The sequence below is a fragment of the Buteo buteo genome, chromosome 2, assembly GCF_964188355.1.
Source record: "Buteo buteo chromosome 2, bButBut1.hap1.1, whole genome shotgun sequence".
NCBI classification, from domain to species: Eukaryota; Metazoa; Chordata; class Aves; order Accipitriformes; family Accipitridae; genus Buteo; species Buteo buteo.
Window position 1 is genome coordinate 36556396 of NC_134172.1, and position 25429 is coordinate 36581824.

Here is a 25429-nt window from a genome sequence, read left to right on the forward strand (position 1 = left end):
CTGAAAACTTATTTCAAAATTTGTAACAATATTCCAAAACACAGGCAAATAATTTTATTTTTTTTAACCGCTACCTGCTTAAGGTTGCCACAAAACTTTCACTGGAAAATCATTTAAAGCATGTTTACCAGAATTTTAATTCACATCAGGAAAAAGACAATACATGGTTTACATTATAAGTGTAGTCTGTTATCTTGGATTAAACTACTACCTAAATTCCTCAAACATCCTACAGATTATGTTTTTCAAGTACTGCCTTAAAGAGACATTGTTCTGAATTTTTTGCTCTAGATGTAGGAAGAAAAATTGGACTATTCTTTCATGATAACCAGGAAGCCGCCATCACATAGAGAATGTCCCCTATGCGTATAAACCAAATAATTCACTCCATCACCAAAAATAAGTTTCTAGATGATCTGTTCCATAACTGTTTTAAAACTACTGTTTTTAAAAAAACAAACCCTTGTATCTTTTGCCTTTGCTAGATGATATATGCGTTTTCCCTGTCAAAGCTAGAGCAGTTTTGCAAACTCGGTTTCCCAAGAGCCTCCCCGCAGTATGCTGAGGACTTCCTCTGGGGGCAAGGAAGAAGGGGCAGAGAGCACGCAGGATCAGAACCCAGGATGAAAGCTGTGTGGAGCAACTGCATAGTAAAACTCACTCAAGGTTTTTCCCCACCTCTCCTTCTCATAGCTAGCCCTCCTGCCCTGCTTATTCCTAGAAAATTAGAATCCCACATTGATCCATCCATGCTAGATATTCAACAGATAATTCCAAATCCAAACACAACAAACTTTTTACTTCATCCCTAACTGCTATATAACATGAAGTTTCAGGAAAATAAGTAATTGTGAACCCAAATAATAACTTCAGATTCCACACACACACACCCCCCCCAACAAAAATTTTTGTCCACACAGACTAGAGTTTCTTCTGTCTGGAATTCTGATTTCTGCACTACAATATTTAAGGCTCCATTAAGGTGAAGCTAGCTCCATTTCTAAGGGAAATCCTACAGGACCTGTACATTTAACTTTTAAAAATAAAATCAATTTACCAAAACAATAAAGCACTGCTATTTCTACAAAGAAGAAAAAAGTATTAGACACATGGTATAGACTACATATTTTAAAATAGCGTTCCTAAAGTTCAGTTGAGCATGAAAGTTAATCTTTCAAAAGTGAGCATTCAGCTCCAGTTGTGTTCAAGTGTACTAGTACTAGCAAAAATACCCCAACCTTACTATTTTTATAAATTCTCCAGATATTTTTAGCTGGTATCTTCTCAAACTGCAAATTATTTTATGGTAATACAATCTTTTAAAATGCATGTGTGTGTATATACATATATATACACACAGAGACACATACACATTCTCTTTTAAACACTTCTCTGCATTATTTCTCACCAATCAGACTACAGTCACAAAATGATCAAGATACCAAAAAAAATTAAAATGGAGTGAGGCCCTTCCCAGCTGAAGGCTTTTCATTTCAAGATAGTTTCGTTCCATTACTTAGTCCCATAGCCAAGAAGAGTCAGATCCCTCTTTGACTCATTGTTAATCTGTACTCTTATCCAGAATGCCTCATTTTACCTGTTAGAGGCAGTCTTCCATCCATTCAGATTTGCAAAAGGACAGTTTTAGTTGATGCTGATTCCACTGCACCGTGAAGAGGCAGGCAATAGGGGAGGCACACCGCTGCTAAGGTTACATTGCACAGGAGACAGCTTTTATACTACAGGTTTCTCTTGTGCCAGCTGCCATGATAATACACTTCAGCAAAATATCAGTATTATAATTTAATATAATTTTCCATTTCAAAATTTCAATGCACTTGCAGGAGAAAAAACCTGGAAAACACCACCTTTTTTCGCCCCACTCTTTCACTACCATTACTCATACAGTATTTTAACATTTACCCTAATATTCACCCTAGTAACACACTTTATTTGCTAAGTATACAACTACAAACATCAAGATTTTCTTCATGGTTAAAAGTATGCATCCTTCAACACACACTCACAAACCAATATTGCAGACATGAAAAGAAGCAAAAGCGGGAGAGAATACAATAATATATTTTTTTATTCATTACCTGAAACATGCACAAACACACAGGAGCTCTTGCTCCCATACAGAAACTTTTCAAAGCCAAATTACTTATTCCAGGCGATGAGAAGAAACAACAGCCACTGAAGTACCCACATGGATAAACATGCTCAGAGAAGCTGGGTAACACCAGTAACCACTGGGCTTACTAATTGCCCCAGCACACCCCAGATGAGGACACCTGGGGAGATTTTGGACAGTACATTCAACAATACTTTATTTGGACAGCAAATGTAAGACTCATACAGCAAAGATGCAGGATGGAAAGACATACAAGTGCATACACTTGACATGCTGGCGGGGGGCGGGGGGGAACACCGCATAAGGATGGAAGCCTCAGACTAAAACTGTAAAATAATGCACAAGTATTTTTGGTAACAATGTCACATTTCTAGATGAAATAAGGAAAAGTTATGGTTTTATCTTAGCTTTCAACAGTAATTAGCATATACCTCAACATATAATTCTGTACTCCGCATCATTCAAGATAAAGCATGGACTGACATGTAGATAAACATTTTGCTTATGAAAACAAAATGAGAGAACACACATTAAAAGACAATAGTATTGAAGTGCTCTGGAACTACATAAAGCACCTCAATATTGTTAAGTGCATCGATCCTATTCAAACTTTTCCACCTATCCCTCTCCCTTTACAAAACATTAAAAGTTCTCCTCCTTACTTAAATTGTACAGCGTTTAATTTTTGCACCTATTCTCCATCTGTTTACTGATTCTGAATAATCAAATTCCAAGAACAAATTTGACTCTTATATTACAAGAAAAAAAAAATCTCACATCAATATTGCCCTGTGCCCATCCTGCTGGGCTCGCATAAGGATGAAATCACCAGAAAAGGGTCTTTAATTGTGCTCCATGGCACTATGTGTTTGTTACCAAAATCCCAAGAGGATAGAATCCAAAAGCTGAAGTGACATTAAGGAGAGGACCAGGTTTAAGGAGTGAAGAACCTTTTTTGTGAGGTTCCCTGAAGGGCTAGCCCTGCCCATGGTTAAGTATTAGGCATATTTTAATTCCACCTGGGTCCCTCTCTCATAGCCATTATGGGAAGCTTCACATTTTCTGTTAGGTAGATAAATCCCAGGCCATTTAAGAATTTTTCAGGTCAAAACTAAGCATTTGAAGTGCACCCAGTAGCTAGCCAGAAGCCATAAAAGGACTCCAGCACAGTAGAGTCCTATGCTCTGTACTTAAAAGAGCAACTGAAATGAACACAGCCCCATTTTACAAAAATACCACCTTCAAGGTCTCAAAAATGTGGAAAAATGTTATTACCCCATGCTTGAGGGGAAAAAAAAAAAGGGAGAAATAAAAAAATTTTAAACATTTCCTGATTATATTTTACTACACTTGAATTACACTTCCAAAATATTATTTTTTATTCCACCCCTTCAAAATCTATCGTATGTATGCACAATTTAACGTCCACTACAAGTATGTTCTCAGGGCACCTCCCATAATGGGAGGGTAGCAAAAAGAGAGCTGGACCAACCTTTCAAGACTCATGTTTAGAGCTGTGCTTCATGTACTCCAACTTATTTTTAAAAACTGCAAGAAGAAGGGATTTTTTTTTTTAGTAATGATCAAACAGTATGAGGAGTTACAAAAATTAAACTTCCAACAACATAACAGTTAACATGGTTAGTGAAGAATTATCTGTTCTTGCCATAACAACTCATTGTTTATGTAACAATCACCACAACTATCCAGGTTTGTTTCCACTCTAATTGTAAGCTTTCAAAGATTAAAAAAAAAATTAATTTCCTGTTCACATCTGCAAAAATAAATGTGGAAACAGAAAATAAAAACCTAAAAATCACTATGCAAGTTTTGGCCTTTCACTCTAAAAAACATTCTAGTTTGGACCCAGGCATGGTCCTCTGCCTCTTTCCACAGAAAAGGGCACGAATACAGCTAATAAATGACATATTTTCTATCATTTCTTCTTACATTCAGCATGTTTCTCCCTGCTTGATATTTACAGAAGCAAAACTAAAAAATCAATGCCACTAATTTATTTTTTTTAATAGCCATGACCATTGCAGCCACCATACATACTTTAGCCTCGCAAAGCCATTTCCCACCGCCATGCGCACTCAAGATACAAACGCTCATTATACTGAAAATTAGCAACACAATCTGATGCCCATCCAACAGCATAATGCTCGCCCCTGGAACAGAGATGGTTGCATAAGGGATTTGGGGCCTGTTTTCATCAAATCAGCCTTCAGATACTTCAGCATTACAGGTGAGGCACAGCTGACAGGTCATTGTGCTCCCTGTAGCACAGCTCGTTAAGAAGCAGCATTACCTACCTACAAGATGCACTTTTGCTACCCTCTTCTGTTCTTCTCCCAAACACCCCAGAATAGACACAGCGAATTTATTTTCTCAACAAAGAGCCCTTGGGGGGGGGGGGGGGGGAAGAGATAAATAAATTAACCTTCTAATTGGAAAACTACCTCATCATTACCACAACTGAGGTGTTGTGAGCATTTTAGGCACCTGAAGGCCCCAGGAGCAGGCGTGGTGGACCAGGTCAGGGTGGGAAGCCCACCTGGAGGTGGGAGCTGGGGCCGGGAGGCTGTGCCAGACACATCCCCAGGTGCCCAGAGTTAGTGCCTGCCCTCCCCCCTCCTCACACACAAGTGACATCAGGGCCATTTGAATAATCAGATTGCAGCGTACATCGCCTTGCAAGATACCAGCTGCTCTTGGATTGCGGCAAGGTAGTACCCAAAGCCTTGCGCCACAAGTTTCATGGCCACGGGCGCACGTACGCTATGGGCTGCCACCATCCTCCTCCCGCATCGCTGCCTTGCGAGGAGAAAACCCATCTAAGTAGCGATCGTGACTAACGGTGCCCTGCCTTCCCTTGCAGAGCGTGACTAGCAGTCAGAATTATTACAATGTCTTCTCCAACTTTTGCATAAAGTGACCTAAAGCTTTAAATATTGCAATAGCCTTCCTCTACACTGAGGGGTCTGAATGCAGAAATGCTGCATTCCTTTGGCATTCCCTTGAGATTTCAATAGTAAGTCAGGAATCTACTCTGAGCTTATTAAATACTTTGCACCTCCCCCAAAATAATTCTCCACCCTTCCATCAAGGAAACCTTGACCAGGCCCCTTCTTTCAACCGCAGTGCATCCCCTTGTCTGTTTTTAAACGCTTCCAGGGGGGGAGGGGAGGGAGAAAGGCACACACCAGGCTCTCTCCTTCCTTCCACAGCAGGTAGGAAGGTAGTTTTGCAAACCTGGGTGTGCCCACTTCAAATCTGAAGATCCAGCAAGGGCTGGAATGCAGTGACTACTGGGCCCAAGAATTTCACCCTGAATAACAAGCCAGGCACACTCCACGGTCTTCTGGATTCAGCTCAACTTTATGGCAACCCTAGCTGACACCACCTCTTGACCTTCCTTTATGTGACGAGGATATGGATTACCAAACCCTTACCCTTTCCTCCCATGCACCTCAGCCGCCTCTCAAGAAAGATACCCACAAACTACCTTTGTGAGTGATAATATACACACTCTGCTAAGGAAAAAAAAAAATAAAAATCATATTTAGGGAGGTCGCAAGGAAGGGAGCTAGGACTCTCGATGAAGTAGCCTCACAACAGCAAAGGTCAATACAATGTATTGAATGATTTCAATGCACTACAAAACAACTTTTGCTCTTATGAAGTAATCATTTGACCAAACTATTAATCGTACGCTCATGCTGAAAGACAGACTTGACACATCCATTTCATTTTTATTTTTTTTTAAATGGCGTCACTTCACTAACTGTATCTCACCCACTGGAGTGCACAGGGCTGTCTGGAGAGCGCTCCCCGGCCTTGCAGCGTGCAAACACACTGGGTGGGCCTGGTGAGCAACACACACACACACACACCCCCGGCTGCATCTACACCTTTGCCTTGTGTAGAAAGATACAAAGACTTCAAATAAGTTACTTTGAAAGCACCTTAATAACCAGCTTCACCAAAATACTCAACATTCGAAAACTGTGTTTTTACACATACCTAACAACTCTAAATATATGCCCAGTAAGAAATGTTTATAGAGACATGGAAAAAATCTCCAACTTTTTGACACCACCACCAGCGCCCCCCCCCAAAAAAAGTAGTAGACATCTATAAAAGGAACAAGAGAGTCAGTTTTACATATGGAGGCCACTGAATGAATTTTAAGTGGCTTCCTAGATTTGATTTTGGAGGGGGGAGTGGGGGGGGGAGTGGAAACAAAGGGGAAGGAAGTGCACTTATTAGAAATGCAATTTAATTTTCTGTTAAAGAGCAGTATAAATCTGAACTATATCTAATACAGTCCAACATGATACTGCACGATGAAACAGTGTTTGCACAAATAAGGGCTTTGGGAGAAGCAATATGGCTATGCTGATACAATTACATTTGCAATTTTTTCAATATGCCTATATGTAGGCAACGCATGCCTAGAAAAGTGCTTAAGTTCAGTGCAGAATTCTTTTCAACAAGTTACAGACAGATGCATGTTTCTGATAATTGCTAATTCACAGGCAAATAGGAAGACATGCTACCCAATATGAAGAATGGACTTTTACACCATTTCAGCTGACAGCTGAAAGAACAGGAAAATACTTTTAAACACATTAAACAATGATTAAAAAAAGGGGGGGAGGGCACCAGTGATTTTAAATTTACCTTTTTATGCGTGAAATGAAATTGTTTTCAGCAGCGTAAATAGAATACTACTCGTGCAAGCTTAAGATTAATAAGCATAATAATTTTGTTTATTAAAGACACTAATAGGAAATTATCAATTCTTATATGTCCCATTGAATTTTCTTCTTAAATCTAATAATATATTCCATCTACAACAGTATTTTTGTATACAAAAGATCTGAAATATAGACTACTGTAAATCAAAGCCATATACCTTGCATATTAAATGAGAATGAGTACACACAGCATATTAATTTCCAGTGAAAAGTATCAAATAAATATAACCATAAAGATTAACATGCTATGAATAGGTCCAGAGAGGTGTTCCCCCCCCGCTTAACTAGAGCAAAAATCCTCCATACTTTCTCAAGCGAAGCTTTCCTCTAACACTAAATAGTGATTAAACTTTTAATTCTTAAAATACCGAGATACAAAGCCCATCAAGACAGCTAATTCACCTTTTCAAATTAACTATTTTTAAAAGACTGCACTTTTAAAAATAACCCTGAAATAGCAGAAGACCCTTTTAACAAAGTTACACAGACATACTTCCCAGATTGAATAATGGAGTACAGGAACAAGCACGTGGAAAGTTTGATCTATTTTGCCTTTACTCTCTAGTGCACGCCAGGTTTTCTATAATCTAAATATTTGTGAAAGAAGCAGGCTGAATGGCTATAGGCAGTATAAAAATACTACCTTGCTTTATTGCAAGTATTGCTTCTTTATGTGAGGCCCAATGAAATTACTGCCTTGCAAAAATCCAACATACATTTAGAAATTAAGGACGTATAAATCCTGCCCTTATTGGGAAAGAGTCATTCTCCTGCTGCTTCTATAGACCAGCTCGAAATAGTGATGAAAAATCGTCTCAAATATAGATGAGACTTCTACTACGTGCCTATAAAACGCTGCAGACTCCAACATGGCAGGATCAAAAAAATATGAATGTATACCAGTATATTTACAAGATGTTTTTTGTTGCTGGAGCAAAGCTCATGTGCTTGCCCGTTATACAGTCCACAACACCACATTTCATTTCCTGCTAACACCCAGATTTTAACTCGTCTCATGGAACTTTAAATTTTAAAATCTTCACAGTCATTTACCGTCAGACCATAATAACTTGCTTCTCCCACAAAAAGGCTTTTTTTTTTTTTTTTTAATAAATTAAATACTACCACTGTCGCCCGGCCAAGACACTACATTAGAAATACATGGGGTGATTCTAGAAAACATCTAGGACAGCACAGAGTGCACGACTGTGGATTTAAGAAAGCGGCCCATTTATCTACAGGGAAGAGAAACACAAACCCAAGCATTTTTCAAATTGCTTCTCACTGGGTAACTGAGGGCAAGGGGCCGGGGGGTGGGGTGGGGGGTGGAAGAGTAAATTACCTTTGTCTTTTAGGGACTGAATGTTCAACTTCTATGAGTTTCCCATGCAGCTCCACTTTACCTACAGAGAGAAACAGAACGGGGGAAAATATTGCAGCACGGCTGTGCATCCCCCGCGCGTCCCCGTCTCCCGGAGTGGGTTTGCAGGGGTGTAAAGCGGGGAACGGGAGCGCAACACGTTACAGCCCATTCATCGGCAACCCGGGCACCGGCGGAGCGGGGACCCGGCGCCCGGGAAGGCGGCAGAGCCCGGCGCCGAGCCGCTGCCGCGGGGGGAGCCGGCGCTGCCCTCGGCGGGGCCCCTTCCTCCGCCCCATCCCCGGTCTCTAAACGGCCCGTGAAACGCCGTGTGCGGGAGCGGGGCTCGGCCCCGACTCGGGGAGGGAGAGCGGGGGCTCCGCCGCCCCCCGCGCCGCCGCCGGGCCTCCAACTTCGGGCGGTTTTCTGCGCGGAAGCGGGCGGGAAGGGAGCCGAAACGAGACACCGAGCGCAGCCCGAGCCCATCTTTTCCGCGGGAGCCTCTCCCAGCAGACCTCCGCAAAGCCGCTTCACGCGAAAAAAAAAAAAAAAAAAAAAAAAAAATTAATTTAATTTTTTTTTTTTTTTTTTTTTTTAAGCACACAAAAACAGGATGTCGGGGCCAGGAGCCGGCGCGCTGCTGGAGGCGGTGATGGTGCGTGAGAGCAGCGAAGAGAAACCGAAATAAATAGCAGGGCAGCGCGGGGAGGGGGGACTGCCTGCCTCCCCCCTTCCCAAGTTTGGGGCAATCGGCGGCTCGCCCCCAGCCCTGCGGCCTGCGCCAAGCCGCGGGGAGCCCCAGCCCGCTCCGAGGGGAGGCGGCCCCTGCGAAGGGCTGCGGGGGGGGGTGTCCAGCTGTGCCCGGGGCGGGGGGGGGGTGCAGCCGATGCCCCGCGGAGCGCAGCACGCTTCGCGCCCGCAGCCCGCCCCCTCCTCACTGCACCCTCCACTCTCCCCCCCTCAATGCAGCGAGGGCCCCCGGCCGGGCAGGACTGGCCGTGGGGTGTGGAAAAAACATGGGAGCCGCCGCGCCGCGGGTCCCTGGGCCCAGGCTCCCGCCCCTCCCCGGCCCCGCTCCCCCGCCACGCCGGGCTGGCCCCTCCCGGGGGGCCGCCGCCGCGCAAGCCCCGCGCAAAGCCTCCGCGGGCAGGCCGGGCGGCTCCGGCCGCGCCAGGAAAACAACAGTTTGCATCTCACCTGGGGGCGGGGGGGCAGGCTAGCGGGGACCCCCCCCCCCAACCCCGGCTCCTCCCCCCCCCAGGCCGGCGGCGCGGCCCAGCCCGCCGCTGCAGCAGCTCCGCGGCCGCGGAGCAGCGCGGGCGGCGAGAACCGTCGGGGCTGCGGGGAAGGGGGGGCGCGGAGGGGCCGCTCACCTGAAAGTGCCTCGATGGCCTTCATGGCCCAGCTCTCGTCGGGGCAGTCCACGAAGGCGTACCCCGTCTTCACCAGGAACTGGCCCGAGAAGGGGATCTTGGAGTCTTTAAAGAGACTTTCCAGGTCGAGGGGGCTGACGTTCTCGCCGAGGTTGCCGATGTAGAGCTTGTTCATCTTCCTGGCGGCTCGGGGAGGCGCGCACCGCGGGCTGCAACCCTCGTCTTGCGAGAGGAGGTGGGGAGGAAGGGGGAAATAAAACAAAATGCGATGGAGGAAGGAGAGAGAGAGAGGACGGGGGAAGAAAAAAAAAAATCAGATCTGCAGCTTGTGTCCCTCCCTCTCTCTCTCTCAAGGGGTAAAAAAAAAAAAAAAAAAAAAAAAAAAAAAAAAAAAAAACCGTAGCCAAACGGGAGCCCTAAGTGCCTGCCGTGCTACCCGGGCGCATGGGGGGCGCGGGGGAAACACCCAGCGCCGGGGCCGCGGATGGCGGGCTGAGGAGAGGAAAAGGAGGAGGGGAGGGAAAAAAAACTACTTTTTTTGTCTTGCCCCCAAGCCCCTTTGGCAGCAGCAGGCGGACTATGAAAATGTCACACTACGTGCGTGCAGGCGCCGCCTCTCAATGTAAAAAAAAAAAAAAAAGAGAGAGAGAAGGGGAGGGGGGAGGGAAGGAGGGAGGGAGAGAGAAAAAAAAATTACTTGAATATTCCGGCTTTTTGAATGAGCCACGTGTTCAAACTACAAATCAACTTCTCACGTGAGGAATCCCAGCTCTTCAATTAGCGAGTGGATGGGGCGCGCACACACACACTCGGAGGAGGAGGAGGAGGGCCGGGGTGAAGGACGGAGGGGGGGTGGGGGGAGGCTGGACAGGACAGAACAAGTTTAGAGAGGGCGGGGGAAGGGGAAACCGGAGTTGGGTGGGCTCCGCTCTGCGCCGCCTCTGCCCTTCCGCCGGGGGAGTCCGCTCCGCGCGCCCCCGCCGCCCAAAAACGGCTGGGCGGCCGCACCTCCCCCCGTGCGAGCGGGGTGTGATCCCGGGGAGGGAGGGGAAAAGGCACCGCAATGCCCGCCCCCCCGCCCCGCGCCGCTCCTCCCCCGCCGTGCCAGGCTGTGGGGATTATTCATTGGGGTCGTGCCTGGGCGATCCCGCTCCCCGGCACTGTGGTGGGGGGGAGGAGGAAGAGAGGGGAGAAGAAGGAGAAGAAGAAGAAGGGGGAGGGGGCGCGGGTGTGGGGGGAGGCGGCGGGGGAGAGCAGGGATCCGCTCCCGCGCAGTGCCGCCGCGGCTGCGTGCTGGGGGGCTGCGCGGGGCGGGGGCGGAGGGTCTCTCCAGCCTCGGAGGAGCCCCATATGGTAATGTTTCTGCATTACTCGCAGTGCCCCTTGCGCTGAGCCTTACGGAAAGGAGGAGAAAGGCGGCGGGCGGGGGGGGGGGAAGAAAAGACAAAGGGGTAGAGGAGAGTTGAGGGACGATGAAGAAGGGGAGAGTCCTGGGGCGAGGGAGCCGCGCTCCGGGGAGGGGCAGGGGGGGTGGGGGGGGGACGGACCAGGCTCCGTTTCCATCTGGGTAATGGTGGACGGCGCGGAGGGAAACGCGAAGGCACCGTTGCCCTCGGCTGGTAACGGCACACAAAGGGATTTGGCGACCCCCCTCCTCCTCCTCCCCACCCCCCCCCGCCCCCGGCCCGGTTTAAGGAACCATTCATAATTCTCCACATTCGTACAGATACAATGGTGGGCTTGTGGGGGAGGGGTTTGGGGGTGTGGAGCCTTTCCAGTGCAAACAAAATGTTGCCTGAAGATGAAGAAAGGATACGGAAATGAAAGCCAGCACTGTGTTTAATATAGCGATCTAGTAGGTTTTGTTTAATAATTCAACGCACTTTAGCCGAAGGTTTCATTTATTCCGTGGTAGGCTTCTTGCGGTAGGTTTTAATAGGTATATCCATGGAAAATGGTTAAATACTTTTATTAGCGAGCAGTGAATGGATTTCCACATGTCCTGTAGTAGGTCTGGAAATCCGTAGTAAACAGGAACGCTTCGTAGTTTTGCGCCTAACTTCTAGCAAGTACACAATTAAAGACGGGTGATTTAAATCTCCTTGGAAGCCGTGCTAAGGGCAGGCTTTTGTCACCCCCGCTCCGGCCGCCGCAGCTCGGCGGTGGCGGTGGTGGTACGCAGGGCTCGGAGGGGGCGCGGGGGAGAGGGAGTAAGTCGCTGAAGATTTCTCTTGTGGTGGTATGATGCAAGGAGACATGTCTTACCATGAGGGTTGGAGCCCCAGACCATTGTGAAATTACCAGGGGCTGGGTGAATGTTGCGGCAAGTTGGAAATACGGCCCTTTTTGTTGTGTGCATCCAAGCGCCTGGCTTACCGAAAACCTAATATTTGTGATTTCAACCCATTGTTTAATCTCAGTGTAATTTCTGTGAACTTTTAATTGTCAGCTTGTGATTGAGGGAAGCGAGTGTTTTGTGTTCCACTCGTCAGAATTTAAGCACAACTTCCATTTTGTAGAAAATTAGCAAATAATTATCTCGGGGATAGAGAGAAATATTTTTTTTTCCCTACAGTATTAACCTGTTATGACTTTTCGATGCTGGATGTGGCATTTTTTCCTAAACTAATTTGTATTTCATAACCGTGTCCTGTGTAGTCTGGCGAAAATAAACAATTGCCTGTCCCAAGTTAAAACCAGCCCCCTCCAAACTACTGAATTCTTAGTTGAACTTGTGAAAGGAATTAGTCACTGTTCTTGCAGATTTAATTGCATTCTTTATAAATTTGGTTTGTACTGAATCTATAAGGCAGTCTGCATGTGCTCATTTCTACATGGTTGGTCTATAGCGTTATCTGGCATTTCCTCTTAAAACTGCTAAACGGGGTGCATGCATTTCATTTAATATTCTAGCTTGATAATCTGTTTTGCTAGAGGATTTTTTTTTTTAAGAAATGAAGATTGAGACTTCATGATAACAGTATGCATCAGTTGTCCAATAACATCATAAACCGCTTGGTAATCAGATGATTGGGAAAAAACCCCTTGGTTATTAGCAATCTCTGATACTCTGAAAACCTCTTGCTAATAAGCTGAAATATTCTCTGTAGAGCTAAATAACGTATAGCTTTGTTTGTCAAGAAGTGTGGGTTGGTTAGTGGTTTCAAGAGTAAATCCAAACCTTGGAATGCCAAAAAAGGCAAATCAACAACAAAAACTTGCTCGTGCTGCCTGACAAATCTCCGCTTCCTTGTACAGACAAACAGAGTTCAGATCAACTGGGCACTCCCAAACCTTAACGTTATTGAGAATACAGTTCTACAATTTGAGATGTAATTTATTTTGGCAGTCACAAATCAAATGTGTGAGCACACATCAAAGCATTCTCACAGCTAACGTATTTTTCGAGCCACCTCTGTAAGAAAAGGCATTATAAAAAATTTAATTTTTCCCCCCGTATTTCAAATGTTTACGTTTATCGCCCCCCCAAACCAAGAAGTTAAAATACTTACGTAAATATTCTACACAAGGAAGCAAAGCCAGTCTTTTAATTAGCCAGGGCTTTTACGACAGTCTGCCATTTAGAATTTAAACTCAACCATGTGCTTCTCCCCACCTCCGGGGTGAGACACCGACAGCCTCCGCCGTGACCGTCCACCCCCTCCTCCACGGTCCCGGGCGGGCAGGGCGCTCCCTCCCCCCCTCCCCAGGCCAGGACCCCCCCCCCAAGCTCCCGCTGGGTTCCCCCCTCGGCGCACGGTGTGTGGGGTAGCACCTTGGACCGTCCGCAGCCTCACTATTAACCATTAAACGTCTTTTGGGTTGGGTGGGGTGTTTTTTTTTTCCTAGACTACCGCCGCCCACGGCAGGCTCCTGCGTGGGCTTGGGGCTGAGGCGCGGCCGCCCACGCGATGGGCGGCGGGGGCCGGGCAGCCACCACGGGGCGCAGGGGCGGCTGCCGCGGGGCCTAACGGCCGCCGGGCGGCCACCCGCCGGGGCCCCCGGCCGCCGCCCGCCGCTACGACGGCGGGGGGTGCCGCTGCCGCCGGCCCTGCCTCCTCACGGCGACGCGGGCGCGGAGCCGCCGCTCCTCGCGGGGCGGCCACCCCCGCCGACGGGACGGGACGGGACGACGGCGCCGACCCCGCCCCGGCTCGAGCCCCGCCGCGGGGCGCCCGCGCCCCCTCCCTCCCCCGCGCCGCGGCCGCGAGGCGCCGCCAGCCCCGGGGGCGCGGAGCCGCCCCGCGCGCCCAGCCGCGGGCGGCCATAGTAACTCGTAGTAAGCGGCGCGGGCCGTGGCGCGGCGCCGGCTCCTATTGGCTGCGCCCTGCGCCTACCAGCACCGCCCGCCGCCGCGGCGCGGGCGCCACTGGCTGCCGGGCGGGTGCGCGCGGCCGCCCATTGGCTTCCGCGCCGGCCCCTGCGGCGCGTGGCGCGAAAGCGGCGGCGGCCGCGCGGCGGGGGCGGCGGGGGGCGGCTGCCCGCGCGGCGGCGGCGGGGGGGCGGGGCGCGGCGCGGCGCGGGGAGGGGGCGGCGGCGGCGGCCAGGGGCGGGCAGGGACGGGAGAGTCGGCCCGCTCCCTCTCGGCGGCGGGCCGGCGCTTGTAAGGTGGTAAGTGGGTGCCACGCCGCGGAGGTGCCGGTTCCGGCGGCCTCCGGCTGAACGGCGGCGGCCGGGGCGCCGCACCGCAGCCGTGCCGCGGAGGGCGGCGAACAAAGGAGCGGCGGGGGCGCGGGCGCCTTGCGGGGAGCGCCGCTGGCTCGCTCCGCGGGATGCCCGGGCCGGGGAAGCCGGCGGCGGGTCTCCAGGGTCGGGGCGGCGGCGGGCGGCCCCTCGCAGCCGGCGGGGTCGGCGGCCCCGGGCGCTGGAGCGGTGCTACCGGTGCGTCCGGCCGAGGCGCGCACCGCCAGCCAGCCCGGGGAGGCGGCGGCGGCGGCGGCGTGGTGCCGGCGGGCGGTTCGGCTCCCGGGGCCGGGAGCGGGCTCGGCTCGGCTCCCCGCAGGCGGCGAGGCGGGCCGGGCGCTCCGCGGGGCGGCTGCCGGAGCACGGGGACCGGCTCCGCTCCGGCATGAAAGTTTGGATCTTTCTGCCGCAAAAAAATGCTGCGAAACCCGGTGGATTCGCAACTGGGAGCGCGGCGGCTGGCTGTGCTGGTGCGTAAAGGAAACCAACAAATCGCACGGTTGCATCGGAAGTTTTAGGGCTTGAGATGAAACACTGTAGCCAGCTCTGTCCGAGTTTATTCCAATAAAAAAGAATTACAAAGAAGTTAGCTGTCTGTGCTGTTTTGCTCACCGGAAAGTTGCAGGAATTCTTTGTTTTGTCGTGCAATGTGATCGCAGTATTGTTGTATTACAATAATACAAACAATTTCTAAACAAGTATTCCGGTACATAAAACATCGTGACCGTGGCTTAGAATGAATCTCTGCATGCTGGTTTGAAAGTAAGTTGGTTTTTGGTTTTGTTTTTTTTTTTCATTTTGCCCAGGGATCTCTTTATTCAAGTGCTGATTGCTCAGCTTATCTTATTTTCCACTTCCAAACATTTGCAAACATCTTGCAAAACAAAAATCTGACCACGTACATTTAAATTACCTGAAAATAGCTTACAGGTTTTTTTTTAATATAGATATACATATACACATAAACTTCTCATCAGTGTTCACTTTGCTTGGCACAGCTGGATTTAAAATGTGACTTTCAAAACAGAACTTATCATATTTCAGTTTGATATCTGAAACCTGAGATCTTTGCAATTGTGGTGGAAAAAGAATGTAGAGAAAATATAAATATATCATGTATAATGCAGCCAGACAAATTCAGAAGTTTATTTGATCAAGTGACAGGAAGAATTGCCAATATGGCTTCCTCTAGCTACAAAATATTTTGTGGGGCTTTTACAAGGAATGGATACCTGAAAATGAAGGCATTATTTCAGAAGTAAAAGTGTTTCTCACTAGTTAAGTGTATTTTAACTTGGTTCAGAGGGGGTTTTGTTCTGTTTTTGTTTTGTTTTATTTTCTTACATTTTGGAGAAATCAGAATATATTTCTTGTTTGCTCCTCCTTTGCCTCCTTTGATCAAGGAGCTCTTTTGCGAAGGGGGGGGGGGGGGAATATCAAGTAAGGGAATAAAATGGGGCAGCAACCCAAGCATGAAATCCCTTTGGCGAGAACAATGAGACCCTCCTCTCCAGAATCCCTTTTGCCTTCCTAGTATGATAGTGGTGTTTTCAGCTAGCACTATCATAGGTCTATGGTGAATTCAGCCCCAGGACCTTCCATATCTTAAAGTTATAGAGGAAGGGTGTTAAATTTGCTTTTTAATACCTGGTACTGGTTAGATTTTGATGCCCAGAGTTCCTTCCAAGTAGTCATTATTTATTAATAAGAAAAAATCTCCATCTCTTTCTCTAAAAACTCTGGTGTAATGCTGGCCTTTGAAGAAACTGCAACATTTTGGTTTTAATATTTTAAAAAAAATCTTATTTTTGAGATAAATTAGTTATTTTGTTACATTAGAGCAAAGTTGGTGATGCTAGCTGCTGAAGTTTCATAGTTTACAATTTTTTTGTTGTTTTAATTTAGTTGAATATCTTAAAATATATTTATTCTGTTACATGAGGCTGATAAGAATTCATTGCCTTCCAGTTCAGGCAATAGTTTGGTTTAGATTTTGGTTATGTCTTTTACAAATTTCGTGAGGAATAAGTGTTCCAATTTCGATGTAACATTCACAAAAATAGCTGTTTAAATTGGCCATTAATACGTGTATTCTTTGAAGAATGTGGTCATGAATGTTTGTTTTTAAAATGTGTTTTCCCAACACAGTATATATTTTATTATTTTTGTCAAGATCAGAAAGCAACCTAATGTTAAATACAGTTGAGTTTTTGTTTCTGCTCTGTTTCTTAAGCAGACTGAATAGTTGAGTCTGTGAATTATAGAGTATATGGCAGTTTTAAACTACCTGTGAGGCTGAAGGCTGAGCTGCAGGATTGTTGGCTCCTCCTGTATCTGAATAATTTCATTAGGTCTTTTCAGTTATTCTTTATCTGGTTTAAAAAAAATTAGGCTTAGTCTTTTGTATTTCTTATGAAAGCCATACCATGTAACTGTTTCCTTTGCAAAGGGTTACCTTAGTATAATGTACATATTTTTATGTATAAAATGTTAGGGAACTTTGATTACAAGAGATCTATTTGGGTAGGTTTTGTCAGTATAAAATGGCTGGCACAATCTTTTTATATAAGGAAATACCTATGTTCCCCCCCCCCCCCAAGTTATAGTTCTCTGACAGTTAATTAGTCAATGAAGTTTGACCTTGTTTTTTTTCTAAAACATTTTATGCACAGCCTAGTTATCGCCAAAACTAGCTAAGTCAAGTAACTAGGACTTCTACAAAAGTAAGTATTTAAGTAGGAGAAGAGAGATCTGTAAAACAAAAATCTCCTGCACCCTCATAAGGCATAGCCTGTGAAAATAAATACAAGTCTTAGTCTGGCAAAATTAAAGTGCATACATATAGCGTTACTTTCATGCTAATTAATTCCTGTTTTAAAGCTCAATTTACATTTCAATTGAGCAATCCTTGATACAACTGGGGGCACACAAATATATCTTGGACTAAGTAGTAGTTTCTACAAATTTCAGATTCCAGTTTTTCTTCAAGAAATGTTTTTGGTTTCTGTAAAGTTTTGCAACAGTAAACAATTTGTCTGAGCTTTTAAAGTGCTGCTTAAACCAAAGTTAGAAAATCAAGTAGGAAAACATGAAACAAATTATATATTTAGGTAAACCTAAGCCTGCAAATCTATTTTGAAGCTATTTTTTGCAAGCCTGTTTTGAGTCCATTGTTTGAACGTATAGTCATGCTGTAGGAGTGAGACTGAGCACACAGAATGCACACTAACAAAGTACCATAATGGGGTCACAGAGGCCAGAGAAAAAATTCAGCTTTCTTGCATCAGACCTGTGATAAAGCCCCAGCCTATATGTAAACAGTCAGTGAAACATTCTCATAGGCAACAGCTAGAGGCAAGGCTAATACCTACATTATTTGCCATAAGTTAACAATGTAAAAATATAATCAAAGTTGTGTTAGCAAAGAAATGCCAAAATTGGTTTATTTTCATTCTTTGGATGGAAAAAAAAAAAAAAAAAGTTAATTGCATGCTTCAGTCTACTTTCTTACGTTAAATAATGGATCCAGGAAAATTCAGAAGTGTTTTGTACTCCTCTTTTTTAGCTTTGTGGGGGTTTCTAATATTAATGCTCAATGCTGAAATCCTTATTTTGAACTGAAATATGGTTCTAGTCAAAATATGATCTTAATTTTTTTCAAAACAAAAAAATCCAAATATCAGTTCTGATGGCAATGAAACATAGACATAAAGTAACCTAATTGAACTGAGTGTTCAAGTTGCTTAATTAAACCCTGAAATTCAGGAAATTCTAGTTAAATTTCCTGCAGTGCTGGCAAGTTAGTAAAAATAGAGCTTTCTCTCTTAAAGTAAAAAAAAAAAAATAAAAAATTAAATCTGTATTTCTTAGATGATAAGAACAAATGGGGATGTTTCGTATCAGTATTATAGTCAAATTATTTGATTGAATATAACTTCTTAGCATCATGACTTTTAAATTTTAATCGCACATTTTTAATGCTGCCTTGACCTCCAGGAAGCTAAAACTAGCCCAAATATTGCTAGTTTTGAACGTGCATATGTTTTCAGCAAGTTGTGGTTATTTACTTTGAGAAAGAGAAAAGTGTGGGCAGAGGTTGTTAAGCAGTGGAAAGAGTAAGACAAAAGTGTTTCCTGGCTCCGCTAAGTCAAAGGCCAACAGGTGCCCTCTCAGTTTCTTAGGAAATCGCTCCCTGGCCTGGCTAAAAGGTTATGCTCACAAGCTGCAAATGGGTTTTTCAAATGCTGGCTTTTGAAGAAACAGAACAAACCAGATCAGCTTTCTGGATGCAAATGCTGTCAACCTAATTTATGGTTTTCCCCATGTCCTGTAGGTAACTTGCAGAGGTTCAAAACTAACTTCGAAGTGGTTCATGGGTGTATTCCAATGAGAAGCAGTGAAATGCCAAGTTTCAAAGCTCAGTTGTCTTAATAATTAGGAAAGAGGGAACAATCCTTTCTTTTCCTATAAGAAAGATACATTTTGCCCCATACATACTTCCAGACAGCTTAGAAACTGTTTTGAGCGGGAGGAAAAAAACCTTGACAAACTGTAGCCCAAGGGAGGATTTTGTTTTCTCTATAAATTATGAGTGAAAAAAGGAGTGAGAAAGATACGAGGTTTTATACCTGAAATCCCCACAAGAACCCTATTGTGCAGACATGCACTGTTTCCATCTGCTGCAAATGAAGTTTCAATTGATTAGTTTTATTCTTATACAAAAAGTTGGGGTTTGTTTCTTTTTTTGTTGTTTTGGTTTGGTTTGGTTTTTTTTCTAATGTTGAACATCTTGTTGCAAACCTATAGCATAAGACATTGTATCTGTGCATGCATGGTCTCATCTTAAAACTTCTGCAGAGCCTGATGAAGAGGCAAAACAAGCCAGGACTTGCTCTGCAGTTCTGAAGTTGTAGGTCAAGCAGTGGAAAGCTCTGAACACCTTCGAGATCTGGTTATCAAATGACTCTTTCTGGTTGTAAACATCATACATGTAGAACCCGTACTCAAAATTTAAGAATATATACTAAATCCAGGGTTTATTTTCAAAACTGTTGAATTTCTAAATTAATAAAGCTAATATTTTCTTTTGGATCTGCATTGCATTTTATAAGCATATAGTTTTTCTCCTGTATTAATCTGTTCTTGCTAAAGTATTAATTTACTAATATTTTTTACTAACACTTTCTCTGATAAGTTTTTTAAAAAATTATGTAATGTTAAAACCAACTTTATAGATTATATCTTTGTTATTATTGTTCATCTTATTTTTATACAGTTTAAGGATACAAACATTCTTAAATCCCGAACAAGTACATCTAAAATTAAGAAATAATCTTAAAAAAAGAATCAAGAGATAGTAAACAACAGAGTAAAATGAAAGGGGTGTTCTGTTGTTTTCTGCAAGAGGTGAAACATTTCTTGCAGTTAAATACTGAATACAGCACCTAGTCTTTCCAGGAAATCCATTCTTTTCCATATCTGTTTTCACATGGTCCCTGAAATAAACTGGGAATAAGTTTTAGATATGGCAAAACATTGTATTCCTGACTGCACTAGAATCCCCATCAATGACTAACCAAGTGACAGATGAAAACCTTTCCTTGCCTTGGAGTGAGAACCTGCATTATGGTTAGTTGCTATTTTAAACTCTGATCTATATGTAACTAAATTAAACGGAAAACAGCACCAAGAGAGATTAACACAAAATCTTAAACCCCTGTCAGCTGTGGCCAATGTTCTCTCTTAACAGCAAGGAGTTGTCCTAAAATAAGTATGGGTTCCTTTCTAGCAAATTTCTTTTTTTTTTAAGAAGTTCAATGATTCTTAGCCAAAAAAAAAGCTCAACAGTGTAAAGTTGTAAGAAACATCCTGGACAGAAGTGGTGGGGCTGCCTTTGACTGGAGACACCCAGGTCCTCGAGGAAAAATAGAGCAAGAGTGGCCAGTGCAGCTCATTAGCATCACAGACGAAATGCTGCCTCGTCTTTGACACATCCCAAAGCACCTGCCTGTGGGCACAGAGAACGGCCCTTTGGGAATGGGGGAAATTACCCTTTTTCCAGTCAGCATGTAGTATTTTATCAAAAAGAACAGCCATGCCCCACCAACGGAGTGAAATCTACACTGGTACCGTGGGTGCTGGGTGGCTGCGGGTACACCATTTTATCTCCCAGATGTAAATTTTCTGTATCCCTGTCTTGCTATGGAAGTCCCCGAACAGAGGCTGGATAGAAACGTTCGCTACCTGCTGAAACCCAACAGATTTAATGGCATTTACAAGCCCATTAAAGAGGTTCTGCAGCCGCATGGCCAACCGAACAGACAGTTTGAGGGCAGGAGCGGAGCTGGGGCTGGTGCAGGCACCCTCCCGCTGCTTGACCGGAGCGCTCCTTGGGGTGCACTGAGCTCACCTCCCTCCAGCTGGGCAGGTGGGGCGCTGGCTGCAAGGACCCTACGGTCTACCCCCCAGAATGGGTGGGCAGGCTTTGCAAAATGGCCGGGTGACGCTTTCCCCTCCCTTCTTCCCCTTTGAGAGCAGCGCTCGCCACCTAAGGAGTGACGAAGAAGCCTGCCAAAGCGTTAGGGGACCGGCTTCCTTGGGGAGGTTGAGCGGGGAAGACATCTTTTTCTGCCTTGGGAGGGGAGGGAAGGGCTGGGTGAGGCAGAGCTGCACCAGCAGATGCCGAAGGTTGACGCCGCTCGGGGCTCCTCGGGAAAGCGGGAGCGGGGAGCGGGGCTGCTGGGGGCGAGGGAGCCTCCGGGGTCGTGGGACGCTCCGTGGCATCTCCGCCGGGCTCCCTTCCCCTCCAGCCACCCTCGGGTGCTTTCTGGGGCGGGGGCGGGGGCCGGTTCGAGCGCCGAGGTCCAGCCCGCGGGCGCGGATGGGCAGGAAAGCCGAAGGAGGTGGGGAAGACCCCCCCCCCGGCCCCCCGTAGCGCTGGCTCGCCCGCAGCCTCCGGCCCCACATGGCCGGGGAGCGGCGGGGCGCGACACTCGCCCGCCGGCCGCCCAGACAAAGCCGAGGGAGCCCTCCCTTCCAGAAACGGCCGGTGGGGCTTCCCGCGGGCTGCCGCCGGCCGGGGGGGTGGCTGCCGGACGGCTTTGCCCGAGGGGCAGCGGCCTCAGCCCCGGCGGCGGGGGGGGGGCCGCCGGGACGAGCCGGCGAGGCCCCCCGAGGCCCCCCGCCGCCCCTCCTTCCCCAGCTGCCCGCTGCTCTCCCATCCCCCCTCGGCAGCCCGGTGTCCCTTCGCACCCCACCGAAATCCTGCCGCTGCCCCCCCAGCCCCTGCCCGCGCCGGGGCCGGGGCCGGGGCCGGGGCCGGGGAGGGCTGGCGCCTTGCGGCGGGGGGCCCCGGCTGGAAAAGGGCCGGGAGGGCAGCAGCCACTGGCGAACACGCACACGGTGCCTTCTGGACGATGCTCCTTTGCAGTAGCCACAAAAGACCGGGAATAAAAACAGCGGAGGTCCTGGTTTCAAAGCAGCGGGAGAAGGGAAGGCACCAACATTTTCCTTCAGCGTTGACCTCACGGAAGGTGCGCTAACCTCGCGCCAAGGGAGAGCCAAACCGCCCCAAAATGGTTTAGCATGTGCGTGCTTCACATTAGCAATTCACGATTGGCTCGATCCATATTTAAATAGGGACGTTATTAAGCTTGTGCCTATTCAGACATACGCCCCTAGCAGGGGTGCTGGCTTCTCTTATTTTCTTTGGCTGTGGTCTTGAAGAGAAGATAGCGCAGCTGGAGGAAGAGCGTGTACGCGTGTGGTTCCCAAGAAAGTGGATTTTACATCCCTGCCTAGACAAAACACACCATCCTTCCCAAGTGCTATAGGTAAATCTGATCTTAGAAAGACTGATGTCCTAAGGCAATGATTTTCAGAGCGTTTCCTTTTCCTCCAGAAAAAGCCAAAGGGAAAAGGGTAGCAAGCACTAAAACAGAGAGCAAGTCACCTTGTGGGAGATGTACCCCACAAAAAGGCTGGATTTAACACACTCGAGGTACTGGCACAGTCACTGCAGACCTGTTCAGCATCTCTTTTTTTCACAAAAATACAGTCCTGTCCTCCCTGATGCCTTCACATTCACATTTTCAGGGCAACAGGATCCTTGCTGTCCAACACAGGAGGCTAGTTGTGAAGTCTGATGTGTATTTACACAGAAAGAGCGTGACAAACTTCTGGTACTGCTTATTTTCATACCCAGCCTCTACTCTCCTTTGCCCAACTCGTAGCCACGTCTTTCCTGTTTTGGCTGATTTTTTTTCCACCCTGCTTCCCTTTTCAACTATTGATCTTAAGCTCCCACCCAGTTTTCTTTCCCCAGCTGTTATCCCCTGCCTCCCAGTCTCTCCACCTGCCTCCCTCATCCTTACTGAACGGTATTTTGTGCCTCCATCCCTCTGCTCCTTAAGGGGAGTTTACTTCAGTCCTGTTGTGCATCGGTACCCATGTCCTGTGGCAGGAGTTTTACCCTACCGCCATCCTGATCCATGCCGGAAGGCTGAAGTCGGAAAGTGAAGGCTTTTGTCAGGATTTCTATAGACCATTCGTGCCTGGGGAGCCCTGTGCAGGGCACCGCCTTCCACCTGCTTTTAGACTTTCCCGCAGAGTAGCTGGTGCAACACTTGTTCCCATCAGCACAAATGTGCTTGTTCTTTAGGCAATGAACTATGGGGAAAAGCAGTCCTCCTGCCTCTGTAGGTTTCCTCCTTTGGAGGGCTCCCACTTGCCTCTGAGAACAGGTTTGGTGAAAGTCAGGGTATGCTGCACCCTTACTGCTGCTCTGGGGAAACCCTGTGTGTTCAAGTTAGGTTTTGGAGAGGGCAGAGGAGCAGCAGCACCAAGGGGCGGTGAAAGACTGGTTCAATATAACATGCCTGAGCAGTCCCTTCGGGGGATTGTTCTTCAAAACCCGTGCTCAGTTGTTTTACAGCTCTCTTTTGATGACTGATCTCCTGTGAGTAGGACTCCAGTGGTGGTAACATCTCACCAGAGGTTTGGGTGGAGCAGCTGTGGGCTCGGGGAGCTGCCGCTGATGGAAAAGCTGGGGTCAGCATGCTCTCAAGCTCAGGCAAACGCTAGCTACAGCAGAGCCAGTTTCTGGCAAGAAATTGGCACTGTGCTGGAGAAGAAGCAGTACAGACCCTGAGCCGAGAGGAGGAAGTTAAAAGCAGATGACATCTTTGTGGGTTTTCAGTAACCGATGTCTGACAGGAAGAGCGAATTCATGCCAGCATAAAGGAAAGAAAAAAAGGAGGAGGGCAGTGGTGAAAAATCCATATTGTTCACTCAGTAACTAAAGAGTCGTCTGACTCCAGAAGAAAAACAATGTATTAGTTGCAAGAAGAAAAATAAGACTATTTCTGCAGCTCTCTCTGAAACTGAAGTTTTGCTTCTTTATTACTCCTACCCCTTTAGGACTGTAAACATCACCTTGTCCTCTCTGCAAATCTCTCTGCTGTTTTGAAATTTTACGAGTTCCATGGTTATTGATTCAAATGTTAATAGTTTGTACTCAGCAAAATACCATACAAATGTATTCAGCACAAAACAACTTTCTGTAATAAGAAACTTCACTGTAGCTGGAGGCGAGGAGGTGACTTAGGTCTCAGTGCTGCAGAGAGATGAGGGGACACTGAGAGGGCTTGGCAGGTAGGGGGTCTTAGCACTGATTGTGGAAAGTGGATCAAGCAGAAAGCTCCAGGTAGTGTCATCCACTGCCAGAGGTGATTTCTTGGACAAGCATAATGTCTTCTGCATCTTCATCCTGCTCAGCCCAACTCTCCTCCATAGATAGCGGTCGCAAAATTTCCACAGCCACCTGCTCTCACCGTGGTGAGATCATCCCCTGGTGTGTCCCAGAATTTCCTCTCTCCACAAACCATCAGTCTCCAGATTCTTCTGTTCCCTGTGTCCCCCACATACATTTCCTTCCCTTTTTCCTTCCTGCTTCTTCAGTAACTTCCTGAGCTACTTCCAAATTTTCCAGTTTGCACGGCCGTCTTCAGCCTTGCAGCTTGTTTTCCCCTCTCCTTGCCCATGTTCCAGTACGGTTTAGCAAAGAAATGAGAAATTCCTTCCTTACACCTCCTTTCTCTCTTTGCTTCTGGTGCATTTGCTATTCTTCCCACTGCTGAAGCTCATGAAAGCTGTTCAGCTTTTGCCACACACCCAGATGACCAGCAAATCCTGCCTGTCTACCTCTTCTACATGACACTTTTTCTCTTGCACCTTTGTCAAGGAGGAACTGTATTTTGAGTATAAAGGCGATGCTGATTTAGGTAACATTCTCTCGTGTTAGAGAGGAAGACCACCTTCCCACCGAAGGAAGGGAATCGAAGTGGAGCCTTCCCCGATTAAGCCCGAGCTGATGTACCTGGTGACATTTTGGAAATTCTTGGGTAGCTCTTCAGAGTCCCACTCACATTCCTCACGATTAGTAGAAGATTATGGGAAGTTTTTGCATGGATATCACTGTCAAGAAAGTAAGCTGGCAGCACCCTTCAATGAGCAGTTGTCGTGCTGATATTTAAGAAGCCAACTCATAAAATTATCACTATAGCCACAGAGGCTCATCTTTCTCACCCAGCAGAAGTTAGAGAGGAGACTGTGACAAAAAGACCTTGGTAGCACTTGGAGCCATTAGAGTTTCGGGGCTGCTTCTTCCCTGGAGCTGTTATTCAGCAGGGACTTGATGCTGGTCTGCGCTGCTTTTCAGCAGCAAACGGGTCAAACAGCTGCTCGGATGCATTTAGTTGCCTCTGACACGCTGTCGGTAAAAGGCAGCGAGACAGCACAGTGTAGTCGCGGTGGAACTAATGAGCTAAAAGTAGAAAACAGGAGGAGACAACAGCAGGTGGCTTCGGCAGGCGGGAAAACGAAGGGTTATATTTCCACATGCCGCAGAGGATGATTTTAGCTATTCGGGTAGGTATTCCGGTGGAAATCCTCTCTGCCGCTCACCAGGCTCAGTGGGAGACCAGCAGAGACACTGCTCTTAGACCCTGCTTACGTCCCCATATCCCTTTCACCAGTCCCGGTGGGGTGGGTGGGTGGTGAAGCCCGGAGCTGGATCCATCGACAGCTGCTCTCTCCGTTCAACCAGAGACGGTAACAG

The 25429-nt window shown here is 47.0% G+C and overlaps 1 protein-coding gene across 2 annotated transcripts in view; it reads right to left on the minus strand.

The window, feature by feature from the left end:
* Positions 1 to 10470, minus strand: part of IGF2BP3 (insulin like growth factor 2 mRNA binding protein 3) — a 116671-nt gene extending 106201 nt beyond the window's left edge. The window contains exons 1-3 of one of the 2 annotated variants that reach the window (XM_075050712.1): positions 10328 to 10470; positions 9631 to 9852; positions 8240 to 8300 (exon numbers count right to left, since the gene is read on the minus strand). In XM_075050712.1, the coding sequence (XP_074906813.1) occupies positions 8240 to 8300; positions 9631 to 9805 (236 nt within the window). In that variant the 5' untranslated portion in view covers positions 9806 to 9852; positions 10328 to 10470. Of the gene's footprint in view, positions 1 to 8239; positions 8301 to 9630; positions 10244 to 10327 lie in introns of those variants that run through there. The other variant, XM_075050720.1, reaches the window with a different exon arrangement.
* Positions 10471 to 25429: the final 14959 nt, after the last annotated feature.